Source organism: Littorina saxatilis, linkage group LG2, assembly GCF_037325665.1.
Source record: "Littorina saxatilis isolate snail1 linkage group LG2, US_GU_Lsax_2.0, whole genome shotgun sequence".
NCBI classification, from domain to species: Eukaryota; Metazoa; Mollusca; class Gastropoda; order Littorinimorpha; family Littorinidae; genus Littorina; species Littorina saxatilis.
In genome coordinates, this window is record NC_090246.1 from 59,943,502 (window position 1) to 59,963,439 (window position 19,938).

The window sequence follows — 19,938 nt, forward strand, 5'->3', positions numbered from 1 at the left end:
ATGTAACCCCCCCCCCCCCCCCCCAAAAAAAAAAAAAAAACACACCAAAGAAACAACATGTTATGTGATGTCAATTTCGCATCTCTGCACACTTGAAAACAAAAGTTCTGCAATGCCACAAAAAGCACTATAAAGAACAAAAGATGCAAACTCAGGCATGACAGATCTCAACTATAATCTGTTATTTACCCTATATAGTAACACTAACAGGGCAGTTCAGGTCAAGGAAAGCTTGTTCTGGCATTATGGTCAACATCACTCAAAACCCTGTTTTTGTTAACTTGTCTACACCTGTAAGTTTTAAAATGTTATTCTTGTTATATATATATATATAGCAAATCACAAGTGCACAGTGACACCAGCACACAATTTAACCCCAAGCCATGCAAGTATGATAATGTCTGCATAGATCTACTGATCCCACTAAAAATTATAACTCTTGTTGAATCAATAGATAACATTTGTCCACTAAGTAGACAAATAAATGTGTCCTTTTTACATTTAGTCAAGTTTTGACTAAATGTTTTGTCGTGGTGTATGTGCGTGTGTGTGTGTGTCTGTCTGTGTGTGTGTGTGTGTAGAGCGATTCAGACTAAACTACTGGACCGATCTTTATGAAATTTGACATGAGAGTTCCTGGGTATGAAATCCCCGAACGTTTTTTTCATTTTTTTGATAAATGTCTTTGATGACGTCATATCCGGCTTTTCGTGAAAGTTGAGGCGGCACTGTCACGCCCTCATTTTTCAACCAAATTGGTTGAAATTTTGGTCGGGTAATGTTCGACGAAGCCCGGACTTCGGTATTGCATTTCAGCGTGGTGGCTTAAAAATTAATTAATGACTTTGGTCATTAAAAATCTGAAAATTGTAAAAAAAATGTTTTTATAAAACGATCCAAATTTACGTTTATCTTATTCTCCATCATTTGCTGATTCCAAAAACATATAAATATGTTATATTCGGATTAAAAACAAGCTCTGAAAATTAAATATAAAAAAATTATTATCAAAATTAAATTTTCCAAATCAATTTAAAAACACTTTTATCTTATTCCTTGTCGGTTCCTGATTCCAAAAACATATAGATATGATATGTTTGGATTAAAAACACGCTCAGAAAGTTAAAACGAAGAGAGGTACAGAAAAGCGTGCTATCCTTCCCAGCGCAACTACTACCCCGCTCTTCTTGTCAATTTCACTGCCTATGCCGTGAGCGGTGGACTGACGATGCTACGAGTATACGGTCTTGCTGCGTTGCATTGCGTTCAGTTTCATTCTGTGAGGTCGACAGCTACTTGACTAAATGTTGTATTTTCGCCTTACGCGACTTGTTTGATTTTTTTGTGGAACCAACATGGAATTTACAACACAAATGTATGCCTATCCCAAATTATCATCACTTCAATATAATCCTTGCAATTGCAGGGCCTAGCATTGGAAAAAGTGAGTTCAGCTTACAAAGGCGGGGGTGTGGAAGATTTTTTTTACCTAAAATGACCCCCCCTCCCCCCCCCCCAAAAGAAGATTGAGCAACTAAATTATGCCATAGTCCATATCGTCACATTACTTCTTCTGACTTGCCTTCCGCCTTCAGAACGAAATCCAGCCATTCCCACTTCCAGGAATACCTGGATTCTTTGTCACTGAATGGCTGACCACGTTCAACAATGTCGCTTCGAGACATTATTTCAAGTCTAGAGCCACAAAACACTGGCACAAAGCATGCTCGCGCGATGCCAGAGGAAGTGCGTGCTCAAGCAAACTGTCAAACCGATTGAGAATTGAACCGAACGGCGCACAAAACGAAAGCTGGGACTGTTTGGGTTTACCGTTTGGGAATAACAGGTTTTTGCATTTCGGCGTACACCAAATCGAGTTCCGCGTACTGGAGATGTTATTTCGGCGTAAAGTAAGCCGAACGGCTTACAATGCTAGGCCCTGAATTGAAAGTGAATACATGCCTAATTTAACCTGTCTTATTGGAATTTATCTTTCCAGCTCAGTTTTGAAGTTTCCTCCATTTAAAAATATATAAACGTGACACTTTTTTTCAATCAATCCTAAGACATTGTTCTAAATTCAATTACAGTAGTATGCATTAATGCTGAGAAGTAGAAAAACGGAAATCATATGCCTTATTGATTCCCTTACCAAATAAAACACCTACTTCATGGAATCAATAGTCAGCTGTCATCCATTATCTATAGACATTTTGATGTTGTTTAGTATTCCACATTATTTGACATGTAGTAAAACATATAATGTGAGAAGATCAGGTAGTGTATCACTGTGTGAATACATTTTAATTAGCTTTGGAAAGCTGGGCACTCACTGCTGAAAAAAGTTGACAACACTAGTATGACTGCAGAATGGTGCCATCACTAAATAGATGGATCTGTTTGTGACATGAAATCAAGTTTGTTTTACTTCTACTAAAGTAAAGGTCTGCAACTAACTGCTCCCATTCTGTTATAAATGTGTCATGGCAATTTGCCCACTTTCCTCTAAAACCTAAGTTACACAAGCCATGGTGGACAGATCCCTATCTTAGTTAGTATCTGTAGATCAAGATCTATAACGTAAGCTATCCAGTTTCTTGACTCTATGACCTACCCACCTAATCATTCACTACAGTTTCAAATTGGAATTAAATTATTTTGACCAGTTTAATTTTTAATCATAAACTATGCCTTGTACTTGTAGGCATTTTGCTTTGTTAAACAGAGGTTAGGGAATGTAGCTGATGTTTTACTAGAGGACTACAGCTTAAAAAAGGTAAGGTGGGTGAAAAAAATGCACACTCACAGTCACAAAATCATTTCAAACAATATGCACTAAAAACAATGCTGAGCTATTGTACTAATCCAGACCTGGGAACCCCTGTCTTGCACTTAAGAGTATTCACAAACAAACTTGGTGTATTTTCAGAAAAATGAGCATTTGAACATGGAAGATTTAAACATACTTCGCACGCGTCCGTCGCACCGTTAATTAAGTTTACCAATACATTTAAAACAAACGCTTCTTTCAATGTTTACTGACAAAAACTGTAATCATGTGTCAAAATACTGGATCGGCTTTGGGATTCGCTTGTGCAGAAAAGTAATCTAGGAATTTTTGTCGTCATATTTTTTCCAACTGACCATACTAATCGTATTCTAGACAATCAAGCTTACAAAATACGGCAAAATTGTATGGGTTCCCAGGTCTGCTTATCCCTGCAAAAACAATAGCAACGCCAAAAACTGAAGACCTGGACCTTTCACCAAAAGCACAGCAGACCACGAAGCAGCACATCTAGGCATGCAGTAAAGAAAGTTTGACGTACATTGAAAGGCCGCGTCCTTACCGTCTGCTGCTCCACAGCGCCATTGGCCGTGACGGTGACAGCAGCAGGCGTCGTATAAATAGCTGGAGCACTGGGTTCGGAAGACACATTGGATACCACCACCCCGACACCGGAACCTGCCGACACGGGGCTGACCACTTGATGATGATACTCCTCCAGACCTGCCTGGGGGTATGTGTATGTGGGGGTCATCTGGTTTTGCACCATGTGCTGAAACACACAAAAACACATGTCATTTATTTATGAGTTACATGATGCCCGAAAGAGATGGTGAAATAATTCATATTACTTTTTAATAGTAATTCAATCCCATGTGTGCTGAGACTGAATACCAGTGAAAACTTTACACTGCTCTCCCTGACTGGATGTCCCATGGAGGCCTACACTGTTGTGGAAAAGCTAGGCACTGTGGTAGATACCAAGAAATCCAATTGGTGTAAACTGTACAGCTTCCATAGTTCAAGATTATTCTCTTAGTATCTGATTATGCTAATCAGTCTATTCACCTACAATATGAATGTTGACACAAACAGGGCAACACTCACCCACATTTCCATTGCGTTGTTCATTTTCACACACTGACCAAACTTGCACACACAAAATGCCCAATCTCAACAAAAAATCAATATCGAAACAGGGAGCCTCCAGCTTCCACAGGTTGCACTGACACTACTGGTCGGTACCCCTACTGGTGAGTCAAAGCTGGCACCAACTTCAGGGGAACATATGGGCAATTATTCATTGTGAGATAATTACAGTACACTAAATGTCAGCAAGGAGAGGGCTGTGCAAATGTGCATCAATTACTACAACTCATCCAGCCCACGTCCCTTGTAATGATGCATGAATACTCGGATAAATGTTCAGCCCCACAGTAAGCACTGCTACCACTTGGACACATCTGTGCTTTTTTTCTCCCTTTCTGCAGCTCAGCTTGCATTGTTTAGCTCCATCCAAATGTCAGAACCATAATTTCTTAATAGGGAGAATGAAAGCAATTGGTAAGCTAAACTACCCTGTAAATTGACCACTCAGTAATCACTTCTACACAGTGGATCGACTCCCAGAAAGTCACACTCATAATTATAATTTGTATAATACACTGAATGATTATGGTGAAGAAAAAATCAATTTCTTGTGTGCAAAGTTTTGCATTTCAGACTAATATATCTTTCATGCAATGACCCATGTGTGATTATACCTCTGTGTTCATTGCAATTTGTATGTATTTTTACAGCAATATGTTAGTACAGTCAGTTTTGAAGCGTTATTTTCATTTTTGTGAAAAAGTTAGCACATTACATTAGTTCTGGACTGAACACATCTATGTAAACAGGAACATCCAATGTATACAACAACACATATATTCTAACTTTTTTTTAATTGTTCTAAAGCAGAAAATGCCAAGAAGGGCAGATGTGGTCACATACACAGATAAAAGTGCAGACCCCAACAGATACTTTTGTTGAATACATTCCACCTGATGCTTCTCCTGTGTACATAGCAGCACCCTGTTGTGCCAATAACATAAAAAAACAACCCACTAAAACAAAATAAAACAGCACAGACTGACAGAGACAGCAAAAAAACAAATAACAAAACAAAACAAAATCATCAAATTCAAAGCAGACATGTATAGACATTGACTTATACTAGTTACTGTAACTGGCTATCTTTTAAAGGAACAAAAAGACACCCTCAGTGGAAACCAATAGATAAACCCCAGTTTCTAACCTTGGCCAGGAGCACTTTTTGAAGCCCGAGCTGAGGCACGCCAAGCGGGGCAGCAAATACTGTTTTTATCATTCTGATTTTGGAAGCTTAAAATCTTTCGGCGTAAAAGCAAGCAAATGTCCGTTAGTTACAGCAATTTTCTGTCTTGAACCCCCGTATGGTATACTCTACTCTTGTTCAATCGTCTTTTCACAGCGCGATCAGGTCTTGTCCACACCGAACACAGCCATTCTCACTAATCCCCTCTCCGGCGTCCAAAGATGCTCGGGTCCAGACAAAAGATGCTAGCCGTCGCCTGGCCTTTCTGACTCAACAGACGCACGGCGAGTCTGGCAATAAAAACCAACACATGAAGCAGACTGTCACGTGACACTATACTACACACTACCACGTGTACAACACGCTGGAAAACACCACTAGCATCCTCTGTGTCCAAGGGAACAATAGGAACAATCAAGCAGACTGGCGCGTCGGGCCTTCACAAACAAGAAAGCGAGGTGGTCACTCCTGCACCGCTAATTCAAGCCAGTCCCTCATGAAGCACTCCAAAACCTGACAGGCCCCAAGCACTACTCCTCTGCCGATCAATACTGGCACTGAAACATTGCACACAACAGCCAGCTAAAATATCTCCCAAGCGCTTCCTTTCTCTCTCTCTCTCTCTCTTTCTGTAGCTTCAGTTCAGGGTGGCAATGCTGACCGCTCGCTGGTCGCCAGATGGCCTCACTACAAAAGATATCCAGCAATTAACACCCGTATGTCATCTCCGTTTGGCCAGCACATGCGTGGCGAACAAAGGAAGGCAGGAAGGGGCGGCAGAAAGTTACAGCAACGTGATGCTTATCACAGCTCTCCAAGTGTCTGCGAGAAAAAAAACCACCCGAGTGTGCGAGAAATTACATGTAATTATATATACGATCACCGACACATCTGGAATTACAACGATAGACTCTTAGTTCCCACGAATTCAGTGCTGTAAAACGGCGGTCAGCATAATGCAGCCAACTATTACACATCGCACATAAAATCACTCCTTGTGTGGATCATCTTGCAGCGGGTGCGCTCTCTTTTTTCTCTCGTTGCCTTGGAAACGAATCTCAATGAACCATCGCCGCAAATGGAAAACTGTTCTATCGGTACCAATCTTTCTTCACCTAAGGAAAACACATCTGCGTACTGAAATGCTTCTCGGCAATTATCATTCGACGAAGAAGGCATTATCATTCCCTGCGTGTACCTAGTGCTGTGCGACTGTGAGGTTTGGACTGGGGGGGGGGGGGGGGGGGGGGGGTGCCAGAGATAGTAGTCAATGATGACAGAGAAATCCAGTTTCTTCTTCAGTGTGGCAGAGGGGGGTGGTTCGGACCAACTGATTGAACATGAATCTACACATTCTGCTCGGCTCTCTCAAATAGTGGAAACTCCCAGCCCAAAGTGTGATGATGTCAGTGATCTGTCAGTACACATTTTCAAGAGATTCTAGACCATTGGACTCTTAAAGAAATGAATGGGGGGGGGGGGGGGGGATAGTTTTAGTGCACAAATTCTGTATGAAATTGAAAAGAAATCTCATTTTGAACACATAACAAATTAACCCCCAAACCAAGTACCTTTCATGCAACATACGGCATCATGTCTTCCCAGACAGATTTTGGAAACATTTAACTCGTGCCAGCAAGCTGAGAGCGCCCTGGTGATGCTAGCGGATATTCAATTCTCTTTCTTGGCGCTGACAAAATGTAATACCTTTAGACCCCCCCCCACACACACACACACACAAAGAAAGAAATGGAGGGGGGGGGGCAATGGGGTGGGAGGCTGGTGCGGCTATTCGTCAGGAAACATTTTCAAACGCGCTATGACACCTCTGTGCGCCAGCCGAGCTATTACACGAAAATGTCAAAAGGAAAGTACAGCGCGGTGCTCATGTTTTCGCTTCCCCTCGGCCAACATGTGTAGCGTAGTTGCCCGAGAGCACACTGGCACGGCACAGCATGCGGCCATGACTGATTACACGCTATCCGCAGATGCTGCCAGCCAGCCCAGCCAGCCTGTCTGTGGTACACTGGGAGAAGCAGCAAAACGGGGTCACTGTCTGAAAATCATCCTCAGCCCTCCCAGTCTTTGTCTCGCTCCTTTCCCCTTTCTTTCATAAACACCCAGGCTAAAAGCAGTTCTGTTTTGCAGATGTGAAGAGATGTTCCACATAGAAGGGGCTGCCTACATACACGAGGCAGAGATTTGATAAGAAGCCAAAATGCGAGATGGCTGAACCCTCACCAGCGTGGTTGAAATTGATCTACAAGACACTGGCTCAGTGCAAAATTCCCCCCGTTTCCATGGAAACAAACTGCTCCCGACACTTCGTGAGGACTGAAGGCTAGCGCTTGGACTGACGCAAAACGTCTTTGCAAAGCTGCGAAGCCGAAGAGCAAACGTTGGGAGTTCAAAGTAACTGTGTCGCATTGGAAAGACGCCTGAAGTATAATATTTGTTAACAAATCTGAAGATACTAATCATACATATATATATATATATATCACGGAGTGGTAATAATAAAGTGGAAGAAAGCGCCTTATATTTGTAAACATCACAGTATATTCAACATCATTTTCGAGAAGCTATTGAAAAGAAGGAATCGCTACTGTTCTCACTCCCTTCGTTAACTTATTCCCGTCACAAATTGTCCAATTTTTCAACGTGTATTACCCAACGCTGTTCCATCCAACCATTACCAACATGCCTCTGGCAAGCAACGATGTACCAAGATCGGTTTATCAGTCTGACTCTGACTTGGATTTCTGCCAGTCTCGGATGTCACACTATTTCTGATTACCTTTTCTCTCGACACACAACATTCTGCAAACAACAATTTCAGATTGGTTCTCAAGAAACAGAAACCCGTAATGGAAATGAACCAATGTGCAATATTTTTTCATTAGGCGGGGGGGTGGGGGGGTGTGTCTGTCTGTCTGTACTCTGAAGCGGGGTTTGAGGCGTTGAAACAAAAAGGGGTCTTGCTGAGATAGAGGAAAGCCAACCAGAGATTCATTGATAGGGGTCTGGATGAATCATGAACTGCGCGGTAATGTGATGCCCCTGGCTTGGCATTATCAGAAAGGGCAGCCGTGCTGTCAAGATAAATTTGTTCTCCCTGCGATTTCCTCTGTGTATGGCCTTAGTCAATGTTAAACTTCTTGTTTATGTTCACTTCTCGTCAGTGCATTCGGATTCCCTGTACCTTTTTAGTTTATATGCTTACTTGCAACCTTAATAAAAAAAATCACTGTTCCTCCCTCAGCTTCTGAATTTACAAGAGAGACGCACAAACCCGACGCTGAGAGGCCACGCAGGCACGCTAGCAAAATTACGTCATTCCTGTCAGATTTGCTCTCAGAAGACACACCACTATACACATAAATGAACAATCCCAAATATCGTGTCTTGCATCGGTGTTCGAGGTTAATAGCGGAGTTCACAATACAGCAAATGATTAATGAAATGTTAGCGTATTATCGGATGGAGAGAACACGCCTGGTAACCGAGAACAACAATAGTTCAACACGAGCATCCTATTCAATGCCTCAGCAAGCTGTTACAAAGATGACTGATGTGAAACAGGTGCTTTTTTTCAAGCTCAGCACGCTACAGCCTACAACAGATGGCAGCCACTTTATACACATTAGTACAGAGGCTTTCATGACACTCACACTCAGAACAAGAACAATCTGAAAAAGTGTAATAGCTGAAATACTGTACAAACAACTATGTACAAGTAATACTGGCAAAGACCTTCCAAACAACACTATACAATCACTTCCTCGTTCAGCTTTCTACGTCGAGTGCAAAACATTGAGCACTAACAATAGGATTGCACCATGTTTTTCAGTAATTTTACGAAAGTCCTGCGCAAGTAAATGACAGTGCTTCATAACAAAGGAAAATTTATGTGCTGCATTCCACTGCATGCCTATGTTGAGTTATATAAATGAAAAAATCATTTCTGATGACATCCATCTTGATCTTAGCATAGCTGTGGTGTTCACTCCAACTACACACTCGTCCGTCATGCACCATCAATCATACAAGGATTCTCCAGAACTCGACCTCTCCTGCTTTTTATCAGTGGGCTAGTAATATATATATCAATAATAAACAAATGATGCAGCTGTAACAACATTAATGAACCCCTGCTTCCCACTTGATCAACGATCACTAGTTAATTGTAGACAGTTATTGAGTAGAATGTTGTATGCGAAAAACAAAATTTACTTCGTAATCACAGGGTTACCAACCATTCTTAGAACTGGACCAGGTGGCGGCATTCTCATCGGCATCCACATGGAATAATATTGTTTCACAACACAAAACACGAACAAAGAAAACAACTATGCTAAGCATCAACATCCATGTAAAATGGACTCCGCTGTCTACTCCAATGGCTAAAAGCGATGTCCAGTATCTTCAATAAACTGACACCTAGTCCCTGGCGGAGTATGTGGAAAGCACACCTCTAACACCACTTTGCTTGGCACGAATTATGAGTCAGGCACAATGGATGCAAATTACTGTGGTCCCTAGTGTTCGGGCCACATGTTGCACATTGGAAAGCCAATACTACCCTGGCTGATGATGCGCCTGTCAGATACACATACAGACAGCCTGTAATACAAAGACCCCAAAGTTCAACTCCCCGGCCCATTGGCAATTTAGTACAAAATGACAGCCGTAGCTGTGCAGGGAAAGGATCAAGGCTGTTTGGTGTTCTGACCCCGCACACAATCCGCGAGTGGTAAGGCTGAAAACAACACAATACACCATCACCATCACACGTATACAACAAAAAGTTTACCAGTGGTTTAGCTGCTATAGGCGCGGGCCACATCATCACGGAAAGGAAAAGGCAGCAAGTGACGGAACGAAAACTTTCTTGTAAAGTTCACAAAGGCAAAACAAAATGGCTGGATCAACTTATGAACCGCTGCAAATTTTCACTAAGCTACTAGATGCTGTGAAGAATGACGAAGAAACAGCAGGTCTTAGGAGAAAACTGGAATCTGGTTGGTCTGTTCTGGGATGGGGAGCCCTGGGGGAGGCAACTTCCAGGTTTCTGGTTGGTGGATTCCAAGTTTGGGTGAGTCTACGCACCCCTGCAAACCCCTCTTTGAAACCTGAGAAGGGTGCTGGAAGTTTCCAACTTGGCATTTCCTACACACAGCGTGAAGCATCGGCTTGTCAGGAAGTTGAACAAGCTGTAGCGGCTTCTGTGAGTATGCCGCCTGCTTCTGAATCTGAAGATAAGACAGTAGATAAAACTGGGGAAGTGTACACGCTGAGCACTGTACACCTTTGGTACTGCTTCTAGGGGGGTGAGGTGAAACACCTGGATTTACTGATGACAGGTATTGTAGCACGCTGCCGAACAGCCAATAAAACTACTACTAACTCATTGTAGTGAATTGCCGGGAAAAACGTAATCTGTTTTGGACAAACTATTAGGATGTTAAATTGACAGTTCAGCACCACACGGGCCAGAACTGAAGAAAAGGGAAAGAGTATGTAGGGGGTGGTGGGGGAGATGGGGGTGGGGTGGGGCGGGCGTAGGCGGAATGGACAACAGCGCTCAAACCAAATGTGCAATATATACAGGTACAGCGCAGATAGCACCAAAGCTAAAGCAACTTGATGAAATAAGTGTCCAAGCCGGACAGCCGGAAAGACAGCCAGAGAGATGGTGAGATAGACACATGTATCCGTACGAAGTATAAATTCCATTGGTACTGTTCTTGTTAAATATTTGATAATGCTGGGTCTGACTCCGGCTCAAATAATGATAGCGCTGATGACATTGGTGGTTATGACCGATGTCGGAAAGGAAGAGGAGGTCATCGATGCAACAAGATATCGAACATGTAACGAGTCTTTGAACACGAAAGCTAGCACGGAATGGAACAGAAAGGTTTAAACTATTAGTCATCACTCGAAATGTGAGGAAGAAGTCAATTATTCCTCATCTGAAACAAGACGAGCGATGCCGGTGGAAAGTTGGAGGTGCTTTCAGTCGACTATGCAGTAAAAATTTGTTGTAGAATTTTATTTTGGAAAACTAGCCAAGTCAGTAACGCAACACGAAAGACCGACGAAAGTTTTTTCCTTGAAAGTTTTCGAGAAAATAGTACAAACCAAGGACCCGCTGTTATGTTAGCAGTGCACCAAAGCAACTGTCATGCTGCACGCGCACAGTATCTGGTGGCAGAGGTATTTCCGTCACTTCAAAGGAACAACGAACTTAAACTTATTTACGTATCAGTCTAAAACGAAACTAGTCTTTACGGATACCGCCTACATGATACTTGTCCATCAAAACGTGTAATTAAAACACCAAGGAAATAAGAACTTCAAACGATTCCAATTATAATAAATTTCAAACCAAAGCAAGCCACTTTTGTCACCCACAATCAGAGACTGCCACAATCAAATCAACAGTAAAGTTTTGCAAATAATTTGAAGACAAGTTCGATTACCCATGATATATCTCTATTCATAGAGTTCCGTGCTGTGTCCCGATGTGGATCCCTGAATATCCTCTGACTTGGGTCAAACACAGGATACATGCCATTTAAATGTCTCAAAACATTGGTTTTCGGGTAAGTGTCTGAAAGGCGGTAGCAGACGACATTTCTATGACAGCAGGTCGATTTGTGAAATTGGCAAGCCTCTCCGCACAAAGAAAAGAAGAAAATATGTATACACATTTGGACTTTGGATCGAAAAAAAATACTACTGCTTTTCTAAAGACAGAATTAAAACTAACTCGAACAAACAGAAAGCCGAAACGTACGTTCAATAAAATACGACTGACAGTCAGTCACTGGCCAACAAAATGCGAATAAGTGCTGTTTTCCTACGAAAGCAAACCAAGGGAAGCAACTCGGCAAATCTCCACCTGCGTGCATCGTTCAAACGCGGTTTGGGAACTTCGGTTTTCACCAAGCAGCACGCTGGTAGACAACGTTTCCAGACTGTGTTCGAATTAGTTAAATCTCGCGTTGGAATTGTATGCTTTCTGTCTCTCTTTGTCTCTGTAAGTGTAAGCATTAATTTCGTGGAAAAAGAAAATAACAAACGGACTTCCTCGTCTCTCTACGTGTACAACGTACAGTCCTACTTGACCTGATGATCAATTCATCAAAGCATTTAAGGAGCATGAACTAAACACTCCCCCCCCCCCCCCACCCTCTCCCGAAAAAAAAGTAACTAAAATTGTGAGAAAACTCGACTTACCTTGCTTTCACTGACGCTAATAAAGACAAACACAAATGCGACCCCTTTGTGTTGCCCCTTGCCTTTCGACTTCCTGACTATACACGGCAACGGAATAACTGAAATCAGTTAATGACAGTTTCGTAAAGTTTTACAGAACTTCGTATTAAAGTGACGAACAGCAACGCCGAGCAACAAAGCTCTTTCGTGTGAAACGGGAAGATTTTTGATGGACAGATGCAACGCTTGAGATCCTACCCCATCTCTTGTGAGTCATCGCACACCCGTTTCTCCAGTCTTTTGTTCTTTTTTTAGCACAAAGAGACTGGAACTGCCCCCCCCCCCCCCTCACCCTGCTGTTAAACTTCCCCCTGCCGCTCACGGGACAAAGCAAAGGGTTCAGCACCAATGATTAATACTATTAGTATTACTGAGCAGTATCGATTGTAAAACTTTCTGCTCACGCACGCACACACTCACGCTTACACGCGAAGATTATTTGACAGCGTTAATTGTTATATATTTTTTTTATATATAAGTTCTTCTGTGCTTGAGCGCGTGTTTTTGGTTTTTGCATTCAAAACCACCGTAAACAAAGAAGTTCCAACAGAAGTTGTTTAGCTGTCACTGCTAGTTATTCCAATGTGGCGGAACAAAAAGACTAGTTGTATAGATCTGCATAACAATAGGCCTGGGAAAAATACCTCTCTGTCTAACATAGCCTGTGGAATGGTAACAACGTCGGCACCAAATCAACCTTAGTTAAGAATTCTAACGCTTCAGTCGCCCCCAGTGGTCGCCCCGCCACAAAAATGTACTGGGTAGCTCTTGGAAATGTACACATGTGTCTGCGCGACTGTCACCGGTAAAACCTGCCACGGTTCACTGTATGCAACCTTGGGTGACAGTCACTGTCCATTTACGCTGTAGGTCTTTCGTGGTGATGTATCTGTCCAAGCCAGCCGGGTCACTCTCTCTCTCTCTCTCTCCCCCCCCCCCCCCTCCCCCATGCCAACAAACAAGCCGTCCCATCTACGTGACAAACAAATTTATGTGTGATGGGCCTGGGTGTTCTCCTCCTCCCCCGTTACACGGGGCCAAATCTACTATGACCAGCCAGCCCCGCCAATTGTCAGTCCGTGAAGACAACGCCGAGAGTTTACTTTCGGCACTTGCGTGCATGGCATGACTGATGTGGACAGTCACAAGACCGCACAGAGGCTAAACTCAGCGCACATCACGCTCAGTCAGTCGTTCCTTGGGATTCCCTGTCCCCCGACAGCCACCCTGGGACAGTACTGTTGACCCTGATGCTCAAGATCCCGGCCTTAGCCAAGATGTCAACCGGATGTTATCCCTGCAAAATTCAAGCGTTGACTAAAGCTCTCAAGGTCATACACGCCGTATAGGTGGGGTTTCGGGTAGCGTTTGCTGTACAGAATTCTGTACATGATTGTATCCCTATTTTTCAACCTCGTAGCCCCGGAAAGTCATAAATAGACCACAGCTTTAACTTTATTATCTATCTATATCTATATGGGGAAGAATTTGAAATGGTGTCGAATTCTTGTGACACAAAGGGCAAAATTACAAGTGAGCAGAAACAATTTTTATTTCCTCTATAAAGTTTATTAATCCATGCAGTATGTGTTCACATAAATGAAAAAGGAATATCGGCAAACAGTCTGAAGTGGTAGAGTGTCAAAATAAAATACAGAGCTGGTTACACATCACCGTGTCACATCACAATATCTATACTGTTGTTTTCACTTTAAGGTTTTGCAAATTTGGATTCCATGCAATTATTCTATGCACAGCCAAGTATCTTCGCACAAAATCTTGTCCAATTTGATGAAGTTTCATCAGTGTCTCATGAGTCGAATCTTGGAGTAGGTTACAGTTTCACCAAAGATGCTGCTGATACACAGTTTTTGACATTTTTTAACTGATTTCACACAGATTTGCTTTTTGCTTTTCATTATAAGTGTCTTGGGTGTCTGGAAATGTTTTTTAAGATAATATAATGTCTTTACTATGTACATAAGCAATATTTTTTTCTCAAATCTCTGAGTACCCTGTTTCTGGTTTTGCCTGTTATCGGCAATTTACTCCCTGGCACTTACTATAAAGTTTGAAAGCATAAATGTGCAAGGATTCAAGAAGTATAAACTATCAAATTATGATTTTTTCATACATATTACCTGCAGCACACAGACATATCTTTTTTTAGGCCGCTGAGTATCAAGCCCCACTGTGGTGCTGGTTACCTGTTACCAAAAACACTACTTCTCCTGCTTTCAGGACAGAAAATGTACTGCCAGTACCCTAATTTTATGTTGAAATGTTAGGAACAAGGTTGCTTGCATAGTTCACCGCCGCATGAAGGGTTGCAGTGAGTTGTGTGAGAGAAACAGTAAGTAAAGTGTTACAGAATGCCCTGGAGTAAGTTACATATCACGAAAATTGTCCATTTTCATAAGATTAAGCAAGAAAAAGCTTTCCATCAGTCTAAATAGCTGATTAGAGTTATTGCAATTTATGGTAGCCACAAATCTTGGTGCACTTATATATATACAATGTATAGATATATATTTGTTTATTCATTATAACAGGGTATAGCGAACATAATACTTCATAAAGAGAAGAACGTGTCATTTCGCTGAGACAAACGGCTGACTCAGAACCAGGGTACCGTGTTAATCTGTAGGTTACAAGTTGAATGAATATAAGGGCATGAAAATATCCCCATTATTAATCCAACTGTTAACTTCATAGTAATCAAAACAGCATTTTTAGTCTTTAAGGCATATTATACATGCAACGTGTAAGGGTAATTCAGAGAAAAAGTTATGTGCGTTTTAAAACATCATTTGCAACATTCCATCTTTTATGTAAGGAAAGTATTAAGCAGATTAAGAACAAAGCATTTTGCAAGGCACAGTTATCTTACAACTTGCAGAAGAAAAAAAATCATTTTGGTCTTGTAGAAAATAAGACAGAAAACGTGTCAAACATGTACACTACAAGATTAGCAAGTATCTTCCAAGCTATTTCACAATCTACAGAGTAAAAGGGAAAAAAGGTCAGCATCAAAAGAAAGAAAAAAACAAACAAGCTAGACCACAATCATTTGCAAAATAAACTATCAGTTTCAGTGTCAAGAGTTGTGCTATTCAGCAACAAAAGCTCTGGCAAATGGTTGACATGTTTCTGCAGGCTTGTTCAAAAGGTATAGTAGATGTTTCGTCCGTCATCATGAAGAACAGCACTGTCCATCTTCTCCCCTATGTCCTGGAGAGGAATTTGATACTCCTCGACAAATGAGAGGGCATCACTGAATTTCCAAGCTGCTCCCCATGGTTTGAGATAGCGTCCAGAAATGACCCCTCCTTCTTTCTGTGTGACCTGTGTAAATGAGAAGTGAGAATAGCCAAGTGTTACTACAGTGGTGAGGCTCTACATAGGATGCACAAATACTCTGTAGGCGGAGAAGCAAAACTGGCATAGCAGAAATACTTGAAATTAAAATTTGCATTTGTAATAAATGGTCTTCACTTATTCCGTCGCCGAAGTTAATGAGTCTTACACATATTTTTCTTCATCCTCACCTGTGCCATGTAAATGACAGCTGATCCATTCTTCTTTGGCACCTTCACCTTAATGAAATCCCCTGGCTTGAGTTGAGCTTGTCCTTGGTCAAGGTAAACTGAGTTCAGCACTGAATCATGTGCCTATGGTTGTTTGGCAAGTAACTTCACTGGTTAAAAATTAAAAATGCACAGAACAATCACTAGCTACAGGTTCATGAAATACATACAACAAATGGTTTGTATTGCATTCTACTTTCCAACTAAAATCTCTGTAACATCTTGCAACTCGGCATCGTACCTGTTCACGAATGATAGCCCTCTTTTCAGAAGTGGTGGACTGCTGGTAAAGTTGATGCCTTTCCTTCTCTTTCTTCCGGAATGCTTCCATGGTTCCATGTTCTTCATGCTTCCGGAGTTTCTTCTGCCATTCTGTGAGGTTTTCGCCTGCTGAAATCTCCCCATCCCCCTCATCTTCCTCATCTTCTTCATAACTGCAGTTGACGGGTCTTTTCAGTTTAATCCGCAAGTTGTACTTAGCACTTGAAGACGGCTCTGCTGTGTTTTCTGAAAGAGTGTAATGAGCTCATATCAGTTTCACGGTAAAAAATATAAATAAAACAAAATCAACAACACAAAATATACATACCCTTCTCCCCTCCCCAGCGGGAAAAAAACACACACCAAATCATTGTCCAGTAGAATAAGGTAATTGGTTTCTTTCTCTTTTCTTTCTGGTCATTGTACATGTTCCCATAGCTGAAAACTCCAGTACTACAGCCTTGTGTATTCCAGATTTAAAATTGTTCGATTTTAGTCTTAGACGTTTCAACAAGCAGATTTTACCAAATCTATATTAAAAATGGGGGCAGCCTGGGTACTGTAACATACTGAGTGTGTGTGTGTGTGTGTGTGTGTGTGTGTGTGTGTGTATGTGTGTGTAATAATTTTCTTTTCATTACAAAGAACAATCACAAAAGGAACGCCTAGCAATTAAACTCTTCTCTATCTCCCCTTCCTCTACCCCTCGACCCCACCCCCCAACACACACACACACACACACTCTTACACAGACACACACAGACACACACACACATGCCGCGTACATGACACTGAGCATCAGATTGTGGTCACAACAGCGAACAGTGCACTGTGTTTTTCTGGCTCTGTACCACGCTCGCCTTTCACGCAGTACCACCTCTCTCACCACTCCCACCACCACCACCCTGCGCCACCCCCTTCCCTATCCGTGGAGGCAAGGAAGATAGAGAGTGAAGTGGTACTGACAGTGTGCACACCGCGAAAAAAAAAAAATCGACACTGGACAGTACTGTCGCCAGCAGCGTTGGTTACCTGCAGCCGTTGTGTCGTGTAGTGTAACGCGCTCCGTGTCAGTCAGCAGATACATAACTTTAACATCTTAAATGGGTAAATCTTGAGTTTTCTGTTTAATCCTTCTATTTACTTTGCTCTCCATTCGAATCGCTCGATAGCAGGCATCTTTGCAAGCCGGAGCGCGTTACTGACACCAACTTTGGTGTTGGGTAACCCATTCGTAGGAAATGATGGTCGAGATGAATTAAATCACGGAGAATACTCAAAATTCTGGGCATTTTCAACTGAATCCATTTCACTATAGGCCTACCATCACGCTACCCAAAGGTTAATAGAGTGGAAAACTACTCTGAGCGTGGGAGTTACCGACACGTCTGATCTACGTTACACCAGTGAAATGTAACTAACTCTAATAGACCACATATTGAATAAGTATTTACAGTTCCCTGAAATACATGTGACTTCGAAGACATTATATCGCTCATTACAGTGCCTTCGCGCAAATGTAAAACTTGAAAGCGAGTGATAATCCACGACAGCAAGGTCTCGTTCCGGAGTGCGTTACAGTTCACCGCATGCTTCAATCAAACATCCGTGGTATGGTGTATGTAACCAACTTCATTATGCATAATAAAACACATTTAATGCAACCTTCATCCAAATACTGGCACAAGGGAAAGCAGGAGAAATAAACAACAACAGGAAAACCTGTGAGCAGAGGTTCTATAAATTCGTCATTATTCTTGGTCGAGCGAGTTAGCCTACACGAAGAACGTAATTTCGAAATCGCGTTGGAAACCAACTCCGTTGATTAAGGAATTTTTACCATTAAAAGAGTGAATGGAAAGAAAGATGTGGTGTTACTGATTTTGTTTATCGTCAGGTTAAGCGAGGGAACGGGGGGGGGGGGGGGGGGGGGGGGGTGGGGGTGTGTTTTTTTTCAACTGCTTCGAGATGTAAGTTACTTACACCAAGATATTGACACACCTTCGTCTTTGAAACCAACGCCTTGCAAAACCATTTTCGTGGTTTGAACTTAACGAAACAAAGAATAATAACCAATACCGATTTCCTGTTTTTTACAGACTAAAAAAATGAAAGAGACAGAAATCATGTATTAATACCTCTTAGTTTGTACTCCTCAGTAAGTTACATACACGACGAAAACAACCACCGTTGTGTTCCGTAACTACCGCTGTCTGCCACAGTGTTTTTTCGTGTAAGGTCAAGATAAAGGCGAGTGCGTTTAATACTATTGAATAACGAAGAAAAATAAGACAATTACTTTAACATAGCGACAATCGAGCGAAAAGTTTTCTGACGACAGTAAGAGCGCGTTTCCCTACACTGAGACGACTGTACTGGATGTGGTGTTGGTAACTCACGCCTACAAGTTCAGCACGTTCATGTGTAAAAAGAACAAAATGCGTGTCTAACGTTTCAGTTTGCATTCTGTCTTTCCAAACTGTAAGCTAAATTAAATAAGTGAAAGAAACAAATACAATCACATCAAGTGCAGGTGGGCGTTACGCTACACGGTATTCGTTTGGTGTTTGTAACGAGCTCCGGGTTCGGAAATACACTTCTTCCGTTATTATTTATTTTTCATAACTAAACTCGTGTTTTCCGAGTTTGAATCACTTTCTGGATTAAACAAAATTAAAATCATTATTATTCGTACAGGTAACAAAGAAAACGACGAAAACCCCTTGAAATGAACATCGGCAAATTTTGCCGGACTTCAGAACACGAACCAGTCATCAAATTGTGAAAACAAATCACCGACATCAACCCATAATGTTTTTAGAACAATAATATTATATTTTAATACAAGAATAACCACACAAAAAGTGAAAGAAAGCAAAAAAACAGTGATTTTTTAGTAACTGGAGGGCGTTACATGATGCCCAAAATGGTATCAACTTACCTTCCGCATTTTCGGCGCTGGGTGCCGGGTCACACATCGTGGACAGCAAATGAACCAGAAGATAAGTGGATATTAACATGTTCCAAACTTTTCGCGGGAAAAAAATAGGCAAAACAAAGCGATGAAGTATAACCGAAGTACGAAGTCTCGAAAATCGACGACACGAAAAAATAAAATAAGACCGAGGAGAACACATCTTCATAGTAATTTCCGTACGATATCATCATGAATGTCTCTTTTTTATTTGTTTGTGTTGTCCCTTAAATTTATCGTATAGTTTTCTTTCTGCCATCGTACATCAACGCCAGACAATGCCGGGAAAGTGCCTACGTGATTTCTGACACGAAAATCTAACGGCCGCCGTGACCCGAGAATATGTTGCAAAAAATAATACTACAGGCTACAGATGTGGTTTCAAGTGCTTGTACTGTGAGCTGAATCTTTTGTGCGCGTGTTTCAGTTTCATCTACTTGATTTTGTCTGTTAGTGTGCCACCTAGTTTCTTCGAAGTATACCTACCCAAGTAAGTGTCACAAAATGGCGGGCAAAATACTCGTGATTTTTGGGCAAATTCTGCTTCTCATAGCTACATTCTTCCCACCAAACCGTTTTAAATACCATCAGCTCTTTCTTTATTCATTACTGTACACGTTCCATGCACACAACAAGGAAAACAACCTCACAGTCAGACAGAAAATACGTTTGAAGTGGCTGACTAGGCATTCGACGCCATTTCAGATTC

The 19,938-nt window shown here is 41.7% G+C and overlaps 1 protein-coding gene across 17 annotated transcripts in view; it reads right to left on the reverse strand.

Moving 5' to 3' along the window:
• The window catches only part of LOC138959406 (RNA binding protein fox-1 homolog 2-like), a 71,417-nt gene that overhangs the window by 37,592 nt on the left and 13,887 nt on the right, over positions 1–19,938 (reverse strand). For 11 of the 17 annotated variants that reach the window (XM_070330882.1, XM_070330880.1, XM_070330890.1 and 8 more), the window contains exon 2: positions 3,330–3,560. In XM_070330882.1, the coding sequence (XP_070186983.1) occupies positions 3,330–3,560 (231 nt within the window). Of the gene's footprint in view, positions 1–3,329; positions 3,561–3,895; positions 4,042–5,084; positions 5,416–9,379; positions 9,734–9,936; positions 10,132–19,938 lie in introns of those variants that run through there. The other 6 variants (XM_070330876.1, XM_070330877.1, XM_070330884.1 and 3 more) reach the window with 5 other exon arrangements.